Here is a 20,485-nt window from a genome sequence, read left to right as displayed (position 1 = left end):
AAGAGGGAAATAAAGGAGAGTGACATTAGCACAAATGGTCAAAGCTGGGCAAGTCATGAAGAAATCAAGCGTTATAGATCACATCCAGGGAATTCTCAATCTCTCAGTAAAGCAGACTTAGAAAGTAAATCTGATGGGTTGATGTTTCATTTTCAAAGCAGTAAGTGTCCCAAATGACTTTTGGTATTTTGCAATAGTGTTTTTATTGATAAACTCCAGGGATACCATAGCAAAAAAAGGAAAAAACAAGACAGTAAATAGGGAGAAAATAACAAGTCTTCTGACAGCAAGAGGTGATAGAAAACTTTAAGGATATCTTACTCTTGCAATTACTGATAAAACATGCTTTCAATGCAGATATTTAATGCATTAAATGTTACAATACAAGCTGTCAGGTAACACTGGGAAAGGGCAGCATCTGTGCTGTTGGATTACTATCAGCTGTCATTTAAATCTTTAAAACATATTGTGATTATGGACACCATTAAAACACTGAATGGAAAACACTAATGCTTAAAAGTTATCTGCCAATCTTGTTGGTTCATATGTGCCAGAGCTTTTGACATATTACTCATTTTTATATGTAATCAGCATATGGGTGAAATAAACAAGATATGCACTTTTTTTGTTCGCTTGTGCCATTTATAATCCATCATACATTTTAGTAATTTAAAATATCATTCATATCCCTAACAATAACACACAAGCTATGAATTGCAACATGTAGGTCATGAGACTCTTACAAATATAGGCCATGATGTTGCTTTTAATTTCATAAAATCTTCGTAAGAACAGAAATAGTCTCCAGTGTCTCAGCATTTTTTAGCTGTTTATTTCTAATATCCCCACGAATTACCTTTGCTTGGACATAAGCACATAAAAAATTATGTTCGGTAAAGGTGGATATTCTGAATATAACACAAAAATCGTATTAATAGCCTACACAAACATACCATCTAATTCAGATTTCTAGAAACCAAAATACTGGCTTATTCTGGCTATGGCAGTGGTCGCATGACCCTTATACTCATCACAATATGACCAAATTCTGTTTAACATCAGAATATTCTTGTGCATGTAAACGCGCTGAGTGAGAGACATGGATTGAAATCACTCGGTTCTTCGACACAGGAGTCAGCACTAGATGGTGGCAGACACATTGGGGAGCATCAAACTAAAAATAACATTGTAACCATCGGGTTTCCCCATTACAGAAATATGGGAATAGCATGAAAGAGCGTCCTGTTACAGTGAATGTGGACACAGGAATTTGGAAGAATCAACAGAGCAGTGATTCCTCGCACAGGCCACAAATCGTGCTAAATACTCCCTGTCTTGAATGTTAACGACGTCGAGGCGAATGAAGACAATGTATCAGCCTCGTTTCCGCGACTGTCATGCAGAACATTCAAATCAACACCCAATTCCATTTGTTTTGTCTCTCTGTCTGTCGGTCCATCCGTCTCTCTGCTTCCCTCCCTCTCTCTTCCTCCGACACACACCTATTTCAGATTCCCTTCAATATAGACAGCAGCCGTTTCTTAATACCACATCTCACCGCTTTTATTTTCCGTTCGCCCCTTTGGTATATCTGCTTCTCTAGATAGGCTTTGTAGATCCTATTAGTCATCAGGCTAATGGTTGCGCATGATATACGGAAATGAAATTCATGATGTGTAACGATCATGTAGCCGGGCAGCGCTTTTTGTGTGTCCATGGACGTTGTCGAAACGCAGGAAGGAAGAAACGGGTGTCGTTTTAAGGGAACCAGTGCGTGATTGGAAGCTGCTGATCTTGTTTATTCCGTACTAACATGAAGAGAATGATCAAAAATAAGCACCGCTCCGTTTCGCCCAAACGACGCTCAGTTTCATAGTGTAAAAGGCTGAATGTATGTGTTGACGTATTCCTCTGCCGTTCGCTCCACCAAGATATATATATATATATATATATATATATATATATATATATATATATATATATATATATATATATATATGCCGTCTCTCTTCTGCAGATACGCGACTGGACATGCAGTGTCGAAATGAAATGATTACATTTTAACTAGTCTTATGAATAACGCATCGTGTCATTTCTTCAGATGTTGCTATTTTATTCTCTTCCGTCCATCCTTTCGCCTCGCCCCCTCCTCCCAAGTCCTCCATCCCCCTCTTCATCTCCACAGCTGGGCGATATCACACACACACAAACATGCATAAATAAGAAAATACATGCGATGCTGACATGCACCGCTCACCGTTGTCATCGTCGAAGAGTAAACGCTAGACAGACATCATCATCTTCATTTCATACCCGTCGACCCCATCGGAGCGCAGCGCTTTCGGGTGCCGAATTTGCCCAGTTATCAGCCTCCCCCCTTCCCTCTTCCTCACACATGTAACGACGGCACCGAGCAAGCAAACGTTACACCTAACCACAGTCTCTCTCTCTCTCTCTCTCTCTCTCTCTCTCTCTCTCTCTCTCTCTCTCTCTCTCTCTCTCTCTCTCTCTCTCTCTCTCTCTCTCTCTCACCCCCTCCCTCTCGATGTAAAGGTGCTGGCTCTTAAAGAAACACTCGCGCCTGCTTCACCACCACAGTAATCACAGACACGAGCTTGTTGCTAGGGCTACTCCAACTGTGTGATATCATGTCTGTGAAATACACGATCCGCCACCTCACATAAGAAGATAAACGTGTTATTTTAAGAGCAGTGCTTGAGTATTCATGGGCGAAAGGTCCAAATGGTCAGCTCAGGGTACCACTGAGAACTTGAGCAGTCTGTCCACTCACCACATCCACTCCCTCTACCGGTCACTTTCGGTATTGCGCCTCTCAAGCCATCCGCACTTGTTAGCAATTATCACCTAATTTTTCAGATTCTCATTGCATCGTCACTCAAGTGGGGTTTTTATTGGGTTTAATACGGTTATAATTGTGTTTTGAGTAAAATAATAGTTTGCATAGGCTAATCCTTTTCGAAATCCGTCAGTCCACTTGTCTGCCCTAAATATTTTCCAACAACACGAATCACTCTATGAAGCAGTTTTTACATTAAAAATAACTCCTCTATTTGTTTTATCTATTTGGAACTATATTTGAATACTTAAGAACTGAACGCCTGATAAAACTAAAGTAGCTTTTATATTTAAAACTTTTTAGGAGGTAGAAGTTTTAAAGAAAGTAGGCATTTTTTTTTCGCACAAACGAAATGGGCTTCTTCTGGTTCTTATACTATAGCACTACTCGCTAACCGTTAACTACCTTACAGACTTGTGATTAGGCCTACATTTGAGATATTTAAATCTGAAGTTTTGTTATTTTCCCCAAAAAGCGCACGAGCTGAGTTGCCTACTGTTGCTATGGTTTCCTCCTCAGACAAACGTAACGTCTGGTCATATTTAGCGCACCTTAATTTAAGTTAACTTGGTTTAAACGCTGTTACAGTTAAAACATTAATATTTTATATAGTAAAATAGAAGCCTGTTTGTAACACCCATAATCTTACTTTGACAGAATTTGGGAAAGTTCCTTGGCTGCCTCAGACTGTCAGAGACACCCCACAACCTTTCTCATAAAAAAAGCAAATAATTTGTGATGTATATAGCCCATCTATCACATAGCCTATTTTTTAAAACCAGCCCTGAAATGATCTTAATAAAAAGCTATCCGTAGTAAGAGATGACAATTCAAGTGACGCTAGCCTACTTGGAGCTGCTCGCGTCCTCTGATGAGGTTTTATACGTTTCTCCAAAATTAATCTGCGTGGTCGCGTGGTACAGCGGTCACGTGATACAAACCGCAGCTCTCAGAATATTCCGAGTCTAAAGTTGTAATTACGCGTTCTACGGTCATGTAAATGCTTTTTACAAGTCAGAATTGCCTTTAAACTGCCCGCGACACGTCTTGCGCCGAGAATCAACTTTCAGTGGTGGAGGACACAGGCATGAATGCAATAAGCCAATATAAAATAGACACCGGTGACATCTCCACCAATAAAACAAACGTTGAGGAGGGCTTCTGCTTTGATCAACGCTAATAAAACAAGGGTAGAATAGGGTGGAGCTATGAGAAGAGTCCCGAAAGGGATGACGTAATGTATTTTCAGAGGATGATGTCATCGTTGTGCACAAGGAGAGGATTTAAAGACACAGCTGTGCTGTGGTACAACTTGCAGCTGGAGCAAGTACTGCACGAGAACAATGTGGTGGATGTCAGCTTTAGTCGAAATAAAACGACCTCACGTGATATTTTCTAAGCAGTTTTTCCACTTCTCACTTTGAGAACCACAAATCATAAGACAATTTTACACAACACCCCCAAATATAACAAGGTGCCAAAATGCACGTGAGTCTTAAACATAACACACTACTCTAATGCATTACAATGTATCTGTAACGTGCATAGCTTGTAGTACTAGCATCTCTACCCATGCACAGCCAGTCACCATGGCAACAGAGGCAACATGGTGTTTATCAGAGTATCTTTTGGAGCTGCAGCATCAGAGCTTTCCAGGCCAGTGAGCGCTTAGGAAAGGAGAAAAGGAGAGGACACTGTTGAGGAACACTGGGATATAACCAACCCTAGTCCTCACGGGTTCAGGAAAAGTTCAGGATGAGCAGCAGGTCACAAAAAAGCCTTAGATAAGAAGAAAACCTTGAGCGATACTACCATTACAATTATAACTGAGGGTTTTGTTTACTTTTATTTAAAGGATAAGTTCACCCAAAAATGGGCATTAATCATTTACTCACCATTCTGTTGTTCCGAACTTGTATAACTTCATTTTCTTCTGCAGAACACAAAAGCAGATTTTGAAGAAAGTTGGCAACCAAACAGTTATGGTTACTTACCGTTGATTTCCATCAAATGGAGAAGAAACCCCAGATACATTTCTCACAACATCTTTTATATTCCATGGAACATGGAAATGATGACAGAATTTTATTTTTGGGGGTAAACTATCCCTTTAAGATGTTTGTTGCAACTTACACACTCTTAAATATAAAGGTTCTTTATTGTCATGGTTCCTTGAAGAACCTTTATATGGAACCTTTCAATTCCACAAAAGGTTATAGTGGAAAAAGTTTCTTAGATGATTAAAATGTTCTTCACACCAAGAAAAAAATGGTTCTTTTAAGAACTGTTGACTGAAAGATAATTTGGGGACCCAAAATGCTTCTGTGGCACCGTTGCAAAAACCCTCTTTTGGACCTTTATTTTTATGAGTGATTTATGTGCTGCTCCAGGACCCAAACACAGATTCATACAATCAACGTGCTTTTTTTTTTTACATTTAAACTTCCTATAAAAATGTTGCCGTACTATAGCCTACTCTTGTCTCCATGTCCTGCAGATGACCAGATAAAAATCGCAGAGGGAGACTGTTGTCTGTCCCTGTGAACTCAGCACATTTATATTCTGTGTGTGCGTGTGCATGTGTCTGTGTGTGTGTGTGTGTGTGTGTGTGTGTGTGTGTGTGTGTGTGTGTGTGTGTGTGTGTGTGTGTGTGTGTGTGTGTGTGTGTGTGTGTGTGTGTGTGTGTGTGTGTGTGTGTGTGTTGGTGTGTGTGTTGGTGGCCTGAAGTGCAGGACAGTTTGCTTCTGTCAATAGCAAAGTGATGACCCAAAAAACACCTGAGCATTATCAGAAGTATATCGACCAATGTTTCACGCTCACACTGCAATCCGTTGTCTGCATTTGCCTGACCATACAGCACAGAGAACAATAGATACTGCATAATGGTGCAGAAGCAGAAGAAATGGCTCATATGTGGATATCATAATATAGGAGATGACACTATGTTTGGCACACGTCTAGAAGTGCAGTGGGAAGTTTTATTAGCTCATAGCTCCCTCTTCTGTCCATCAAGGCTATTGCAATATGGCCCAGATACAAACACAAGAGGTGCTGTAGTGTTGAATAATAGTGCTCTGTGTTAAATGCTTAGTTGTCTCTTATCATCACTCAAACCTCACAGGCTGAGAAAAGACAGGGAGAGAGAAAGATCAAGGGTAGGAAATGTGAATGAGAGAACGTCAAGAGAGAGTATCAAATACCTGGTTGTCCAATAAGAAATCAGCTGTTGTGCCATTCTAGTGGCCTTTTTCCTACAGAAGGACCGCATATGTCTCGGATCTGTTTCTGCTAAAAACTAAAACACAAGAATTTTGTTTTAAAGGGACAGTTTTAAAGGGACAGTTCACCTAAAAATAAAAAGTATGTCATCATTTAGCCTACTCACTGTTTTTGTTCCAGACCTGTATGGCTGCCATTCTTTTTCACAAAACGCCAGCCTCATACACCATTCACTTTCATAGTATAGCGATTAAAAACGATCTAAGGGTGAGTGAATTAGGAGAGAATTATTTTTATTTATTTATTTTGAGTGGACTAATCCTTTAAGAAACCTGTCAAAAAAAAAACTACGTTACCGGTTTTTCCGCAGATATAGATGTTGAGAGTAGAAAAAAAGTTGAGAGTAGGCCTATGTGCCCCTAACATATGCAAATGCGAGAAACAGCATATGTGGAAACCAGACTGTCAATACTTCCGAGACTTCTGTAAAATACCTGCTGACTTCATAAGGGTTGATATTATTTTTAAAAAGAAAAAAGAAAAAAAGAGGGGCATTGTGAAAAGTGGATGATTCAGCAGCAGTCAGCCCACTCAGTGATGAAAATGACTCGAACAGAAGCCCTCTTTCACACTATCCAAAGCAAGTACTCGTTTCATCAGACTCTCTTCCCACAGTCTTTGAGTCATCTTTCTTGGCTCCTTATTTCATTCCTCTTGTCTTTTACAGGCTACAGCATTCAACAAATAATTCCTTCCTCTGTTTGCTGGTTACACAGAGTTCCCTGTCCTTGCGAAATGACATCAAACCAAAGAAAAAATCTAATCATAATCTACTCCGTTTACTTTCTAAACGCACATAGTCTTATTTTTGATTAATCTCCCTGTGTTATTATAGTATTATTTATTATAGTAGGCCTATTTATTATTTTGAGTTAGGCTACCTTTTATCTTAGTCATTTTAGTACATTAACTTTATTTTTTATGATGCTTTTGCTTCAATTAACAAAAGCGATTGGTAATAGTTTTAACAGTTTTAGTAAACAATAACAACAATAATCTCGCTAGATTCATCAGTGCATGGTATTTCAATGGAAAAACACAATTCCTAACACAATTTCATGTCGACTTTAAGAGCATAATTTACTTGCTTTACTTATTCCAAACCTGTATGAGTTAAATTCTCCTGCGGATCACAGAATAATACTTTTCTAGAATGTTTCTATCCATATAAAGCCCATTGATTTTTATTTTATGAAGAAGAAAAAAACATTTTCAAATTATTTTTAGTAAAACCTCACAATAAAGTCCCATTAGTTAACGTTAATTAATGCATTTACTTACATTAAGAATGAACAATACATTTGTTTTAGTATTAATCTTTTGTAAGATTAATACTAAAACAAATGTATTGTTCATTCTTAATGTAAGTAAATGCATTAATTAACGTTAACTAATGGGACTTTATTGTGAGGTTAAAATTATTAGTGACAGCTCAGTTCTATTAAATATTAACAAATGTAACTTTTGATTTTAACAAAGTATCAAATTAACATCAACTAAGAATAATAAATGATTTAGAAGTATTTCTTTTTTATTGTTAGCTCATGTTAATTTACGTAGTTAACCTACCTAATGTTAACAAATGGAACCTTATTAAAAAAAAAGTGACCGTGTCATCTTTTATGTTTCACAGAAAGTAAGTCTTTCAGGTCTGGAACAACATGACAGAGAATAAATGAGGAAATGTTCATTTTTGGGTGACCTATCTTTTTTTTTTTTAAATCTCTTGGCGCAAAAACCCTCAAGTAAACAAGAGAACAGTTTAAATATGTGGACAGCACTTAAGTTTCAGAGCGCCGTAGTGATGTTTGAGTGGAAGGACATTTACACATATGTAGCATCACTAGTGAGTGTAACTGAAAGGTGACATCTGCAGCAGAAGAGGCGGAGCAACGAGGTCACTGGGGTTAGAGAGAGAGTGACAGAATTGGAATGGAATTTACAGCAAGTATGCCATGTGGCAAGGAGTGCGAGCAAACGACATTCAACGCAGATCAGTGAATACTTCAGAACAATGCCGATGTCACAACAAGAAAGGCGCAAACTGATTTACTGGAGGAGAAATGCAGAACAGCTGAAACTGACATTTGGACAGTTTCAGTTTAGAAACATGTGGGTCGAGTCATCCTATGGATGCTTTTGATGGTATTTGTTGCAGATCACAGTGATCTAAACATGATATAAAGGAAAGCACAACACTACAATCTCGAAGTATCTGTTGCGTTTAAGAGTTAGTTTACCCCAAAAAATTACAATTCTGTCATTTACTCACCAATCCAAACCATTTTGAAACTATCCCTTTAAGAAAACCACATTTTCTTTGCAATAGATTGCAGGATTTAAAATCTGACAACAGTAGCATATTTTTTAAATATTCTTTATTAAATGAAAGAAATAAAACACTGTCATAAAATAATTGTGATTTTTTTATATTACATTAACAAAAATGCAGATTCATTGCACATTGCAGTCTCTTAATATGTTTGGTTAACAGGTCTGCACTCTTCTCAGTCTGTAAGAAACCATAATATCAGAAAGCCTTGTTTTACTGACATAATGTGAACCACAGAAAAAAAACACATTTTTTCTAAAGAGTCTAGAAAGATACCAAAAGCAAACAAGGCCGTAAACTTCGAAACCAGGGCAACCATAACAATATTTAAGGGGGAAAAAACCCTGACTACCATCAAACTAAACCACACATCCAATATGAATATGGCATTCTTTAGAAGAGAACATGCGAATGCTCTATGATGCCAGTGTATTAGGGAATTGAGCATATTTGGTTGAGGGTGAAACAGAAAACACCATTAGTATGTATTTGAGGAGTGTATACTGTTCATATGTGTTGGTCTGGTCTGGTTATGTTATGGCGAGTTTCAGATTAGGATAAGCCAGTAGGTTTGTATGTCTATGTGCAATGTACAATTAAAAGGCAAGTTCTATATAAGTTCAAATCAGTTACGGGTGTGTGTGTGTGTGTTAGGAGGTATGCTGAGGCAGATTCTGTGGTGGCTCAGCTGGCAGGTTATTCTTAACATCTCCATTCTGATCGACTGGGACTTTCACCACTAAAAGACAAAACAGGTCATGTTTACTGTGATGAAACATTTACCCTGAAAGGGTTAATATAATCAGTTTTATAACCAAAGGCTGAATCATGGACTATTAATTTCATTCTTCTCACCTTGACTGTCTTCATTTGCTAGTTTCTGGATCTCTTTTTGAAACTGGAGCTCTCCATTAGGACCTGAGGGAGGCTGTCTATTCACTGCCTGTTGCTCCTTTTGTTTTTGTGACATCTCCATTACTGCCTGATTAGAAGTAAAACAAGCTATCAGCTCTCTGGCATCCAAAAAAATATGCCAAAAAATACAATAATATGCAGTACAGATGTTGGTAAACGTATTAAAATCCATTTTTAAAAAATGTACATGGTATGGTCAACTGCAGTAAGGTTTTTTTTTGTGCTAACACTTACAACATGTGATTTTTTTATTGTTTTTTTTTACACAAACGCATACAAAAACCAAGACAATATGAACTTAAATTACATATAAAACTACCTACCTGCTGATATTCTCGTTTCTGTGCTTCTAGAGCTTTGCTTCTCTCTTTGAGAAGTTCCTGCTCCTGTTGTAATTTCTCTGCCCTTCTGCCAAGCTCCACCTCCTTATCCCGAAGTTCTACCTCAAAGCGCTGCAGCTCCTCTTCCGTGTACACTGGCTTTGTATCATCCAGTGTCTTAAATTGAGTCACAAAGAGTGTAGAAAGATAATGAGTTAGCACAAAACACTGCCATGTAAAAACAGTATAATAAATCCAGACATGCATCTAAATTTGGCTCTAACCTCCCATTCCTTTTGGTCATTAAACTCTTTCTTCTCTGTAGATTTGAGGAACTCTTCCAGGCTGACCAGCCTATCATGATTGATATCTACCTGCAGTGTGAGGAAGCGAGAGAGAAAAAGCCTATTTCAGCAGTTATAGTCAGGTATTTAAGACAACTGAAGAAACTAATTAAAAAATAAGACATTAGGGCAGTGAGTATTTTAAGCCAGATAAAAGAATGACTATTTCTTCATCTCATGCACCCTGAAGGAACAGAACAGATGGAGTCACTGCTGCTCCACACATTGGGAAAGTGTTAAAAAGCTGAAGGAGAGTCTGAGAATGGCCGATAAAGGCAAAGACAGAGAATGAGTGCATTTACATACATACTATTACACCAGTCTCTTTAAAGTTACACTTAAACTGTCAACCTATAAAGCAATTCTGAACAGTGTTTCTTTTATCAGATAAGTTGTAGTTTAAACACAATCAGCAGGTACACATTTTTGCAGATGATCAATTTTGCACTGACATTTTGGCGGCTTATTCAGTGTTTACATTTTAAACAACAAAATCAAAGAAATGTATCAAATTTCCAAATAAGTTTACATAGCGTTAAGGCTTTTATGGCTGAATTTGGTAGTTTTCAGTGTTTTGTTGTACATGCAAACACATTCAACAAGAGTGATTGAGAAAGAAAGTAAATATTTTACGTTTTGCATGACATGTTCTCGCATCCTCAGCCTTTCCTCCTCCATCTCCATCATGTCATCCTCTTCATTCTTGGGATCATACACTTTCTCCAGCTAAGACAGCAAAAAAGAAAAGAAAAGATGAACACATTGAAGACATAATAGCCACTTGCACTTTTTCAATGATTGATATTAGCTTGTTATGCTTTTACGGCTTTATCAAAAAAATGTCATCATGGATTCCCATGCTGAGGATGTTTTACTCAGGACAGCCACTAGAGCCTTACCCGCTGACTCGATTGCAGCATAAAAGAGGCTTCTGACACTGTCAATAACAGACTGTCATGACTCACCAACCTCAAATGTTAAACATTACCTCTTTTGTGAAGAGGGCCTCCAGCTCTTGCTCATCCAACACACCGTCGCCATTTGAATCTAGGAGAGAAAAAGCGATTCAATTAATTTTGCCTGCAAAACGGCTGCTTATGGTCTAACTGAGGACAAAAAGACTAACCGTGGAGCTTAAAGAAAGTCTTGGGATTGAACTCCTGTGGATCCAGCCCATCTGTCTCTTCCCAGACCTCCCGTAACTGATCCACGCTACCCTGAATGGATGGTGAGAAAAGAATAAAAGAAGAAAGCTTTACTAATAGCATATGTGAAGTCAGCAGAAACAGATCCAACTCTTCTCAGTCTATCTATCCATACATCTCCCATTCTTCATCCCTCTTACCGGAGCGTTAACTTTCGGATGTTTCCGGTGCTTTTCTTTCAGGTCTTCGATTCGCTTCTCCTCCTTCTCCCTCTTCTCCTGGTCCAAACTCTTCAGGTACTCCCTCCTCTCATGTTCTTTCAGCATCTCATACCGCTTAAACTCCTCATGGCGCTCTGCATCGTAATTCTCAAGATCTTTAGTGGCCTGACAAATAAGCACAAAACAAATGCGTATGATTCCATAGACAGTGAAGCTGAGCTCCCCCTCCATTTTAGGTTTTTATATGGGGGGGGGGGGGGGGGTTATTACCGTATTGTTCCAAATATAAGACGATGGGGTTTTTTTTATTAATAAATCTGAAAAAACAGGTTTGTCTTCTATTCTAGACCAGTGGTTTTCAAACTGTGGGCCGTGGCCCACTAGGGCGCCTCAGTGATCCCCACTGGGGGCCGCGAGATAACTTACAATTATACTATAATCAATTAATTTAAATCTTAATAAGTTAAATAAAAAAGATAAATTAAATTAATAAAAAAAAAATTTAAACAAAGCACCACATCTCATAAGTATTGTGTTTGTTTTGGAGCAGCCCAAGCAGTTTCCCATCTCGCTGTGTGAAACACAGACTGAACAGCAGCTCAAAACAGCTTCATGTAGGATACATCTTTCAGTTGGACATAGAAAACCAGTGTCACTAAAAAAGTTTTGATAGATGACGGTTGTAATGAAGGTAAAGAAGATTACAGTGACACAGGAGTCGTACATTAGGCATACACAAGCCCATTATTATTGATGCGCAAACAAACCGTGTATGTGTGCTCTCGGATCACTGATGATCACTATAACATTGTATTTCTGCATGAACTCAGTTCACATAGTTACCAAAATGAATGTACTGTGAGTGTTTTATTACAGATGCTCACTGAAGAAGCATATTTTAGAGAAGTTTAAGAGGTCTTATAATCAGGGTCATCTTATATTTGGAACAATAATACGGTATTTGTGTTTAAATTAAATTGTTATGTATTATTCTGTTCTAATTTTATTTTATTGCTAGGTATTTTATTTTTGTTTTAGTTTATGTAATTTGTAAGGATTTTACTAATTTACTGTGGAATATTAATTTGAGGCAAATGGGTCTGTTATCTGTGCAACTGTAGCATAATGTTCTTTTGTAGTTTCACATTATGGCGTTAAGTAATGGGCATTACTGTGGCGATAAGCAGCTCCAGGTCTTTGGCCTCAAATGTGTTCTGATTATGAGGATCCAGATGTTCAAACTGTTTCAACAAAGAGGCGTGATCCATCTGAACACCTGCAATCACAATAAAATATTTCTGTGTACATAAGCGTGGGAGTCACATCAACAGAATCAACAGATTTTCTTGCTTATCAGTATCACTTGAGTAATACATAAACATACTCTGCACATTGGTGCTGTCCAATTTTGCCTTCAGCAACATCCTGAGACGCGAGACCTCTTGCCTCTTCAGCTCATCCAGTCGAGTCCTCACATGATGGCCCACCAAATCCAACTCCTTACTGAGGCGTCCGTTCTAAAAGACAGTATCTTTCCATTAAAGACTTGAACTACAGATGAAATTATAAAACTTCAAAGCACAAAGCGCAACACATTTTCAGCTACATTGGTATATATTCCCTATTTATTTTTTCCAGAGGGATCTTTCAGTGCTGAGATGAATCACATCATCACAAACTTAAATTTGTAGCAAGTAAAAAAAGTATGAAAATCTAAGAAAATACAAGTTACAAGACTGTGTACTATTGATGAGGTAATGACGACCTACACATTTCAAATTGCATAAAAAAATTTAAATGACTGACTTTAAGGGATAGTTCACCCAAAAATGTAAATTCTGTCATCATTTACTCGCCCTCAAGTTGTTCAAACCTGTATGAATTTCTTTCTTCTGCTGAACACATAAGAATATATTTTGAAGAATGTGGGTAACCAGACAGTTGATGGTCCTCATTGATTTCCATTGTATGAAAAAAGTCAATGTTTGGTTACTGACATTTTTCAAAATATCTTCTTATCCAATCATACAGGATTGGAACAATTTGAGGGCAAGTAAAATGGTAATGGTAAATGGACTGCATTTATATAGCGCTTTCACAGACCCAATGGCCACCAAAGCGCTTTACATTTTGCCTCACATTCACCCATTCATACACTCATTAATTTTATTTTAAAAAATCAAGTAAATAATTTTTGGCTGAACTGTCCATTTAAACTCGTATAATAAAAGTATAAATACATTATAAATATAAAATACAATATAGGTTTAAGCTATTAAGCTAAAATAAAATATATAGAAAATATTAACCAACAGAAGTTGGTTGTGAGAGTACAGTGTCCAACTAGATTGAACTTTACTTCTACAGAAACATATGCTATTGCCTAAATCTCTGTGCTCATGGTAAATCTATCTTGAATGATATTTATAACTCTATGGAGAAGATGAATGGGCTTTTTACTGTTGTGCTCTACAGAGAGTGTGGTTTACCTTGATGTCTTCTGTGTTGGCCGTCTGGAGTTTTTCTCTAAAGTGAGGGTCTGTTTCCAACACCTCGATTACCTCTCTGAGGTAACGGTCATAGTAAAGACCAGTGTCCTGAAAAATACACATACAGCATAAACAAGAGTGCATGTAAATACTGAACTAAATGATAAACGCACATGACATGCTCTGGATCTGAGACCAGTCTTACCGCATTCTCTTCTGGTTTTTCCTCCTGAGGGGGGTCTTGTTTGCGATCTATTGGCACTGTCCACACCACCAGACAGAGAGACAGAAGAATCAACCCTTTAAACCCGCCTGTCATCCTTGGATATCTTGAAAATGCACAGATGTACCTTTATTAGGCAGCCTTCACTTTCACCCTAAACACCTCGACACTGAAGAATCGTTAGCTTATATTTTTGTTGCGAGAACTGTCCCTTTAAGCGTACGTTTAAGTACACGTCGATCATGACCAGAGAGAATAGCCAAAATAAAGGAAGTCTGTATGGTAGTTATCGAAAACACACTGAATACGTTTGACAACAGATGCAACTTCTGAAAAAACAGCCACGGACATCTACAGCTGTCTGTACTGTCGGTTGGTCCTATATAGTCTATATCAAATAAACAGCGAGTTATCTTACCACAGGGTCAGATCTTGTTTCAGCGGTGACGGTGAGTGAACCTATGCTATGATGACGCCAACAAAATACTCAGCACTGCTGCGTAAAAAAACTGCGGCTATGGATTATGACGCAATCCAAACGCGACGCTTCTTGCGTGCAAAGGTGCAACCCTGGTGCAAACCACAGGCAAATCCTACTGTCTATGGGCAAACCATTGACTAATAAAGGTGCGAACATGAATTCGCCGTACCTGTTTGTATAGTAACACCGTTTGTTATTAAAATGATAAATGTAATACATTTTTCTATAATTCCATTAAGCCAGGTTACCAAAAAGGCCAATTCAAATCTTTCGGAAAATTATTACATCCATGTAATGTAAGTATCGCGTAACAAATCAACTGTTACGTTTGTAAAAAATAAAAATAAAAAAAATAACACTAATAATTAGAAAAAAAAGTTATTTCTATTTTTTATAATTTACTTATATTATTTTTATTTATAATAACTAATAACAACAAGATTGTATAATAGTGTATATTATTATTATTATGCCAATAACTTTTTAAAAGAGCAAGGACCAAGATCTTGCGCCATGTTTCTTTCTTTGTTTCTTTCTTCTCATCTTGCATGTTAAATGGACTTTGAGAAATGCACCACAGTGTTGGCAAACATAGACACTTTATTTCAATAACTTCGAAAAATAGATATACCTTTTTATCCAACACTTTGATTACATACAGGCTGAAACACTGACAAACAAAATAAATTAAATATAAAATTGTGCACACAATAAATAATATGATAAATCAACTATAAAATGTAGAAATGTAATACATAAAGTGAAAAGGATAAACCTGAAATACATAAAAAGTCAAAATTACAGTTATGGCAATAGACGTAATAAATATGGCACAAGTAAATCGTAATAAACAAATAAATAAAAAAAATCGTTATAAATTAGATCACTTCAGAAGTTACAAAATATATAGGCTAAACGTCACATTGTGTTTAAATCAGTTTTACTGATAAATAGAAGTGAGACGCAATAAATATGACTCATAAATGAACCCTGTATTAAAAGTCTATTTCTCTTAGGTTTGTGGGGGTGCTGGCTCTCTCATCTTCACTATCAGCATCTTTCTCTTCCTGTGCTCCGTTTCTCAGTCTCTCCCTGAGAGCTCCTTCTATCAGCTCAGTGCAGCACTGCAGCACCACCTGTTGGCAGAAGCGCAGACAGTCAACAACAGTCACAGACACATACCAACACAAGCAGAGGAGATCAATCTTTGCTTACCACATCAGTCTGACAGAGTGTGGCCAGGGCAGAGGTCATGACACTCAACTCTCCCGGACCGTTGGCCCTTAAACCCCGAAGGGCAGAGTTCAGTGCAGCCGCAGCAACCAGTGACGGAGGTGTTCCCAGAAAACGCGAGTCACACACACACATGGCAACAAGTGTATCGCTGTGGCGCCGCAGCGTTGCGAGAAAGTCTCCTGTACGCACGTCGCCATCCTTGAGTTCCCCGAGAGTGCGCAGGAAGTGTGGGATAAAGTCCTGAGGGGTCACTGCTGCCACATCCCATCGCAAAGTCGCCAGGACAACACGCTCCATTTCCTTTTGGAATAAGCATGTATATACTGACTTAGGCCTATACTGTCTCTCTCTCTTTATACATACATATATATAGTATTTATTTTATTAATTTTTATTTTGTTGTTTCATACTTTTAGAGACATTGTGCATAATATTGAGCATTAGTGACTTTTGATTGATTTTTTTTTTTTAAGTTTAAAATGGTGAAACACTCACCCGCAGATTTGATAAGAGAAAGTCATACTCTGCTGCTGCACAGAGGGTATCTGCACTAACTGTGTCACTTTCTGTCAGTTTTGAGGCCACCAGGACACACGCAGCAGCCAGACAGGATGGAGAGACGGGCAGAGATAGAGTGGCCGACAGATATTGATCCAGCAGGGAGACAGCCAGAGGAAATACAGACTCATCGCAGTCACACTCACAGCACACCTATTAAAAGAGGGATGGATGATTTAAACTACAACAACAACAGCAACATAAAAAACCCCTCAGTCATAGCAAACAGGTCCCGAACTTGAAAAAAAACATTTGGACTGTAGAACTTTGTCCCTGTCATTATTGTTAAATCATTCATCTTGATCTGAATAACTAAATAATTTCTTCTTAAAGGGATGAATCACATAAAAATTCAAATTCTATCATTATTTACGCATTTAGATTCAAATCGGTATGACTTTCTTTATTAGAAGATATTTCTAAAACTGTCGCAGGGTTTTTTTTGTCTATATCATAGGGTCCAATGTGGTTTTGGACCCCAGTGATTTTTTAAATATTTGGACAAAAATATTTGAAATATTATTCAAAATATCTTTTTCGAGTTATTTGTTAGGTGAGCCGTCCCTTTAATTGTAAAAATATATATATTTCAAACCATTTTAAATAGTTTACAGATCTTCATAAAACCCCAAATCTACCCTCATGTTCCACTTGGCCAGTGTTTCACAAGTGTTTTATTTTGATTGTTTTTATTTTAAATGGTTTATTTAAATTTTTTGGTTATTTAATTATTAGCTTTTTACTCACCTAACCCTTACCACAATTTGGAAAACCCTGGAGCTTCTGACCCTCTTTTGTACCCTTCTTGTGAAAAGTGCTTAGAATATAAAATGACTGGTATTAAATACACACTTAGTAAAAAAAGGATCAATATTCAATCAATATTAAAGAACCCTTTATGCCAAAAAGGTTCTATATAAGGAGAAATATCTTAAATGATTGCATAATGCTTTCATGTTTAACTGTTTTAACACTAATTAAAACTAAATCCATAAAATGATCCCATGAAACCCTAAAAGGTTCAATATATGAAGCGCCTGACAGAACCCTTTAAGGATAGAACCTTTTCTAGTGTTTTAAGAACTGGATTTTGGTATTTAGCATGCAAGAACTACCTCCATGGTCCACTTGGCCAATTCCTCTCTGCGCTGTGGCTCTCTCTGGATGAGAGAGGTGTAGAGAGGAGACGGCAGGTATCTCTCCTCTGACTGCAGAAGTCTCTGAATAACCCTCAGCCCGGAGGCGCTGGGGTCCCATGGGGCTCGGACTGAAGATTGAGTCCTGTCCTGGCCCTCTTCCTCCTCACACCACAGAGACACCGACATCACTCCTGCCAGCAGTTGTGATCCAATACTGAAGTTGTCCAAAGTGTGTCTCACCAGTCTTGGTCCCGAGTTGAAGAGTAAGTGCCAACTTCCCTGTGCTCTTTAAAGTGCTTAAGTTTAAATGTGTGCTGGTGAGTGTCTGTTTCTCGCGTTGTTCTCAGCCGCCGTCTCTCTTCGGTCTGCTTATATATCCCCTGAGTGAAAGGGTGACTGGTGATGAATAAAGTGAAGAATAAAAGAGGGGTGTGTAAAATGAGTGGAGTAAAAAATTAAACGACCACAATGCTGGCTGAGCAACAATGGCATCAACAGGTGGAGAGAGAGAGGGAGAGAGAGAGAGAGAGAGAGAGAGAGAGAGGGAGTCGCCCAGAGGGACACGGCAACAGCTTGTCACCGTCAGTGAGCGAAGAAAAGAGAGAGCGATAGAGAGAGGGGAGAGAAAGAGGTCATCACCATGCTGTGACAATGGGAATGAATAACAATAAGACGTGATGTTGGTGACAGTGAAGGGTATCAGATAAAGATAACATTTACACATTTATATATCGAATAAAGATATGCAGTAATTCATGAACTTTGATGTATTTGACTCCTAAAACCTCCTGCTAGTTGTTGAAGGTCATGGATTTTAAAGAATTCTCAAGCCACAAATATGGTACATTCTTAAGTGTCTCATAACTTTAGCATTAGAGGCACAAAGTATTGTTAAATAATATAATAAAACATTATTTTCTTTTACAAAGTTTTTCTTAAATCTATGGAAAATATAAGTTTATCAATAACTACAAACCACCTTATAGTATATATTTTTTTGTTTCATAAATTGTCTTTTTGATTTTATAACATTATTAGGTCTATATTATATTATTAAAAATAGTATATTGGTAACAGGGTTAAAAAATTTGCAAACAACAAGTTAATAGAAAATAGAACTTGTAATATTAATAGGATTCCAAAACTTTTTCTACCCCTTTGACCTAAAATATTTACTAAATAAGTACCGCCTGAGATTTTCATTCAATATTTTAATAATTTAACAACACATACACATGTTCATGGTTCTCAGATGCTGGTCACATGACATGCAGGTAAAAAAAAAGAAAAAGCTAAATATTTCAGATTTTGTATTATGTAACTGCACATTTACATGATTCAATTAATTATTAACTTTACATCAACTTCGCAAACCTCAATTTGGGAAACTCTGGTTTAAGAGTTTCAGGCCCTATTGTACCCTAGAAGTACCTCACATATAAAATTACTGACATTAAAAACATAAACAACATGTTCAGTTTTTAGCTCTGGATTTTGGTATCATGTAAAGACTTACTTTGTCTTGTCTAGAATATGTAATGAAGCCTCAAAACTAAAGAAACAGTGAAACTGATAACCCAGAACACCTGATTTTCAAGGTCTGAAATGACATCAGGCTCAGAGCAGATGGAGAAGCTTTTTGAAATCTGATACAGGAGTGCAAGACAGAGACTGAGACTGATGGCTAGAACTGGAGAGTGTGCAACTTTTGTTTTCGTCGCACTGAAGTCACACTTACTCACGTGCCACCTAATCACCCTGTCACCCCCCCAGTTTTCTGTGGAATCTCATTGTCAAAGCAACTAGTCTCCCATTATGTTTCTCCATCTCACACAGCACACACACACAGCCCCTCCCTGGGCCTGTGGCAATCTGGTGTCCTGTTTAAAGAGCGGTGAGTCCTCATGGGAGGGCTGGGCGAGGTATGTGCAACAGACAGTGGAGCTGGCAGGTCAATGAGCCGTATTGTCTCTCTTTACAAATCACTGTCAGACACCAGTGCCTGGCCTTCTGCTCCCACTCACTCACACACACTTCACACGCTCGCGCTCGCACTCGACTCTGGATGGCCCTCACAGTCACAGCAGGACACGTTGAAGTGGACTGGATTTGTCATCGTGTCTACAGGTGGCTGAATATTTCAAATGGCAAAAGTTGAGGTTTTCTAAACATGAGTAATACATGAGCCTGGGCCAAGTCAAATGAACTTACCCCTTGGGTTTAAAAAAAAATCTTTTTCAGATTCCTAAATATGACTTATTTTGGCTGTTTTATAAAGTCAAGACATTTGGAAAAGTAATAACACAAGGTCACTTCTCAAGAACATATTCATCTCTACCTTCATTTGTGTGAAAAGTAAAGAAGAACAATGGGGAAACTTCAGGAGTCCAATATAACTCAGCCCAATGATATTGGCCAAACTGGCACAATCACACAACAATAACCCTCTAAAAACCGACGAAGTTCTCAAATGTACAAAGAGTGACTTCACTCAGACCCATAGAGCTGCTTGAACTGCTTTAGTCATTGAAAACTAACTAGAGCTTAACTCAGAGCGGATTGAGTTTGAATGAGGCACTCTTCTTTTTTTCTGTTCCCCATAAAGCGAGGTCATGCCGGCCGTAAAAGGGACAAGATGAGTCTCAGGAGTAAAAGTGTGTTTGTGTACGAGACAAAGAAGGGTGGCAGATCCACCGGTTTAAGTGCCATGCTAAATTCATATGTTGCAGCTGTATTCAAACAAACACAGTGGGAAAATGGAGGGAGGGCGAGAGAGAGACAGACAGAGAAAAGAGGAGGACGACCAGCAGAAAGAGCAGAGAGCAGGACGGCGAGAAAGAGGCGTGGTTCTCCACCCCTCATTTTCCAGCTCATTTGGTAGGACAGTGGGCAACAGTGACCCCATTTACCCTGATCTTTTAACCCCAGTCAGACACCTGCTGATGG

General features: G+C 38.1%; 3 protein-coding genes across 5 annotated transcripts in view; all 3 read right to left on the bottom strand.

The window, feature by feature from the left end:
* The window catches only part of ppfia3 (PTPRF interacting protein alpha 3), a 42,456-nt gene extending 40,011 nt beyond the window's left edge, over window positions 1-2,445 (bottom strand). For 2 of the 3 annotated variants that reach the window (XM_056244171.1, XM_056244172.1), the window contains exon 1: window positions 2,258-2,443. The gene's annotated coding sequence lies outside the window, so the exon portion shown is untranslated. Of the gene's footprint in view, window positions 1-2,257 lie in introns of all 3 variants that reach the window. The other variant, XM_056244174.1, reaches the window with a different exon arrangement.
* Window positions 2,446-8,497: 6,052 nt separating this feature from the next.
* Window positions 8,498-14,562, bottom strand: nucb1 (nucleobindin 1). Its single transcript, XM_056244199.1, has 13 exons — window positions 14,544-14,562; window positions 14,108-14,231; window positions 13,903-14,010; window positions 12,798-12,930; window positions 12,586-12,689; window positions 11,393-11,578; window positions 11,174-11,264; window positions 11,036-11,094; window positions 10,681-10,773; window positions 9,988-10,077; window positions 9,707-9,880; window positions 9,324-9,450; window positions 8,498-9,207 (listed from the first exon to the last, which is right to left on the bottom strand). The coding sequence occupies exons 2-13, from the start codon at window positions 14,219-14,221 to the stop codon at window positions 9,119-9,121; spliced, it is 1,368 nt and encodes a 455-aa protein (XP_056100174.1). The 5' UTR covers window positions 14,222-14,231; window positions 14,544-14,562; the 3' UTR covers window positions 8,498-9,118.
* A 936-nt stretch (window positions 14,563-15,498) lies between these two features.
* ccndx (cyclin Dx) lies at window positions 15,499-17,834 on the bottom strand. The gene is made up of 4 exons (XM_056244204.1): window positions 17,516-17,834; window positions 16,338-16,553; window positions 15,822-16,142; window positions 15,499-15,742 (listed from the first exon to the last, which is right to left on the bottom strand). The coding sequence occupies exons 1-4, from the start codon at window positions 17,723-17,725 to the stop codon at window positions 15,602-15,604; spliced, it is 888 nt and encodes a 295-aa protein (XP_056100179.1). The 5' UTR covers window positions 17,726-17,834; the 3' UTR covers window positions 15,499-15,601.
* Window positions 17,835-20,485: the final 2,651 nt, after the last annotated feature.

This window comes from Rhinichthys klamathensis, unplaced genomic scaffold (genome assembly GCF_029890125.1).
Source record: "Rhinichthys klamathensis goyatoka isolate OS25496 unplaced genomic scaffold, OSU_Roscu_1.1 h1tg000937l_1, whole genome shotgun sequence".
NCBI classification, from domain to species: Eukaryota; Metazoa; Chordata; class Actinopteri; order Cypriniformes; family Leuciscidae; genus Rhinichthys; species Rhinichthys klamathensis.
This window is presented reverse-complemented; position numbering and strand designations above follow the sequence as displayed.

Bases quoted from the DNA above. Each gene is read 5' to 3' on its own strand.
- nucb1 (XM_056244199.1), bottom strand. From the start codon at position 14,221: ATGACAGGCGGGTTTAAAGGGTTGATTCTTCTGTCTCTCTGTCTGGTG. The intron at 10,774-11,035 runs GTAATGTTTAAC...TTGCTGTCTTAG, and splicing joins AGGCCCTCTTCACAAAAGAG to CTGGAGAAAGTGTATGATCC. The intron at 9,451-9,706 runs GTAGGTAGTTTT...ACTTCTAATCAG, and splicing joins AGAAACGAGAATATCAGCAG to GCAGTAATGGAGATGTCACA.
- ccndx (XM_056244204.1), bottom strand. From the start codon at position 17,725: ATGTCGGTGTCTCTGTGGTGTGAGGAGGAAGAGGGCCAGGACAGGACT. The intron at 16,143-16,337 runs GTGAGTGTTTCA...TTATTCCAAAAG, and splicing joins TTCTCTTATCAAATCTGCGG to GAAATGGAGCGTGTTGTCCT. The intron at 15,743-15,821 runs GTAAGCAAAGAT...TTCTGCCAACAG, and splicing joins CACTCTGTCAGACTGATGTG to GTGGTGCTGCAGTGCTGCAC.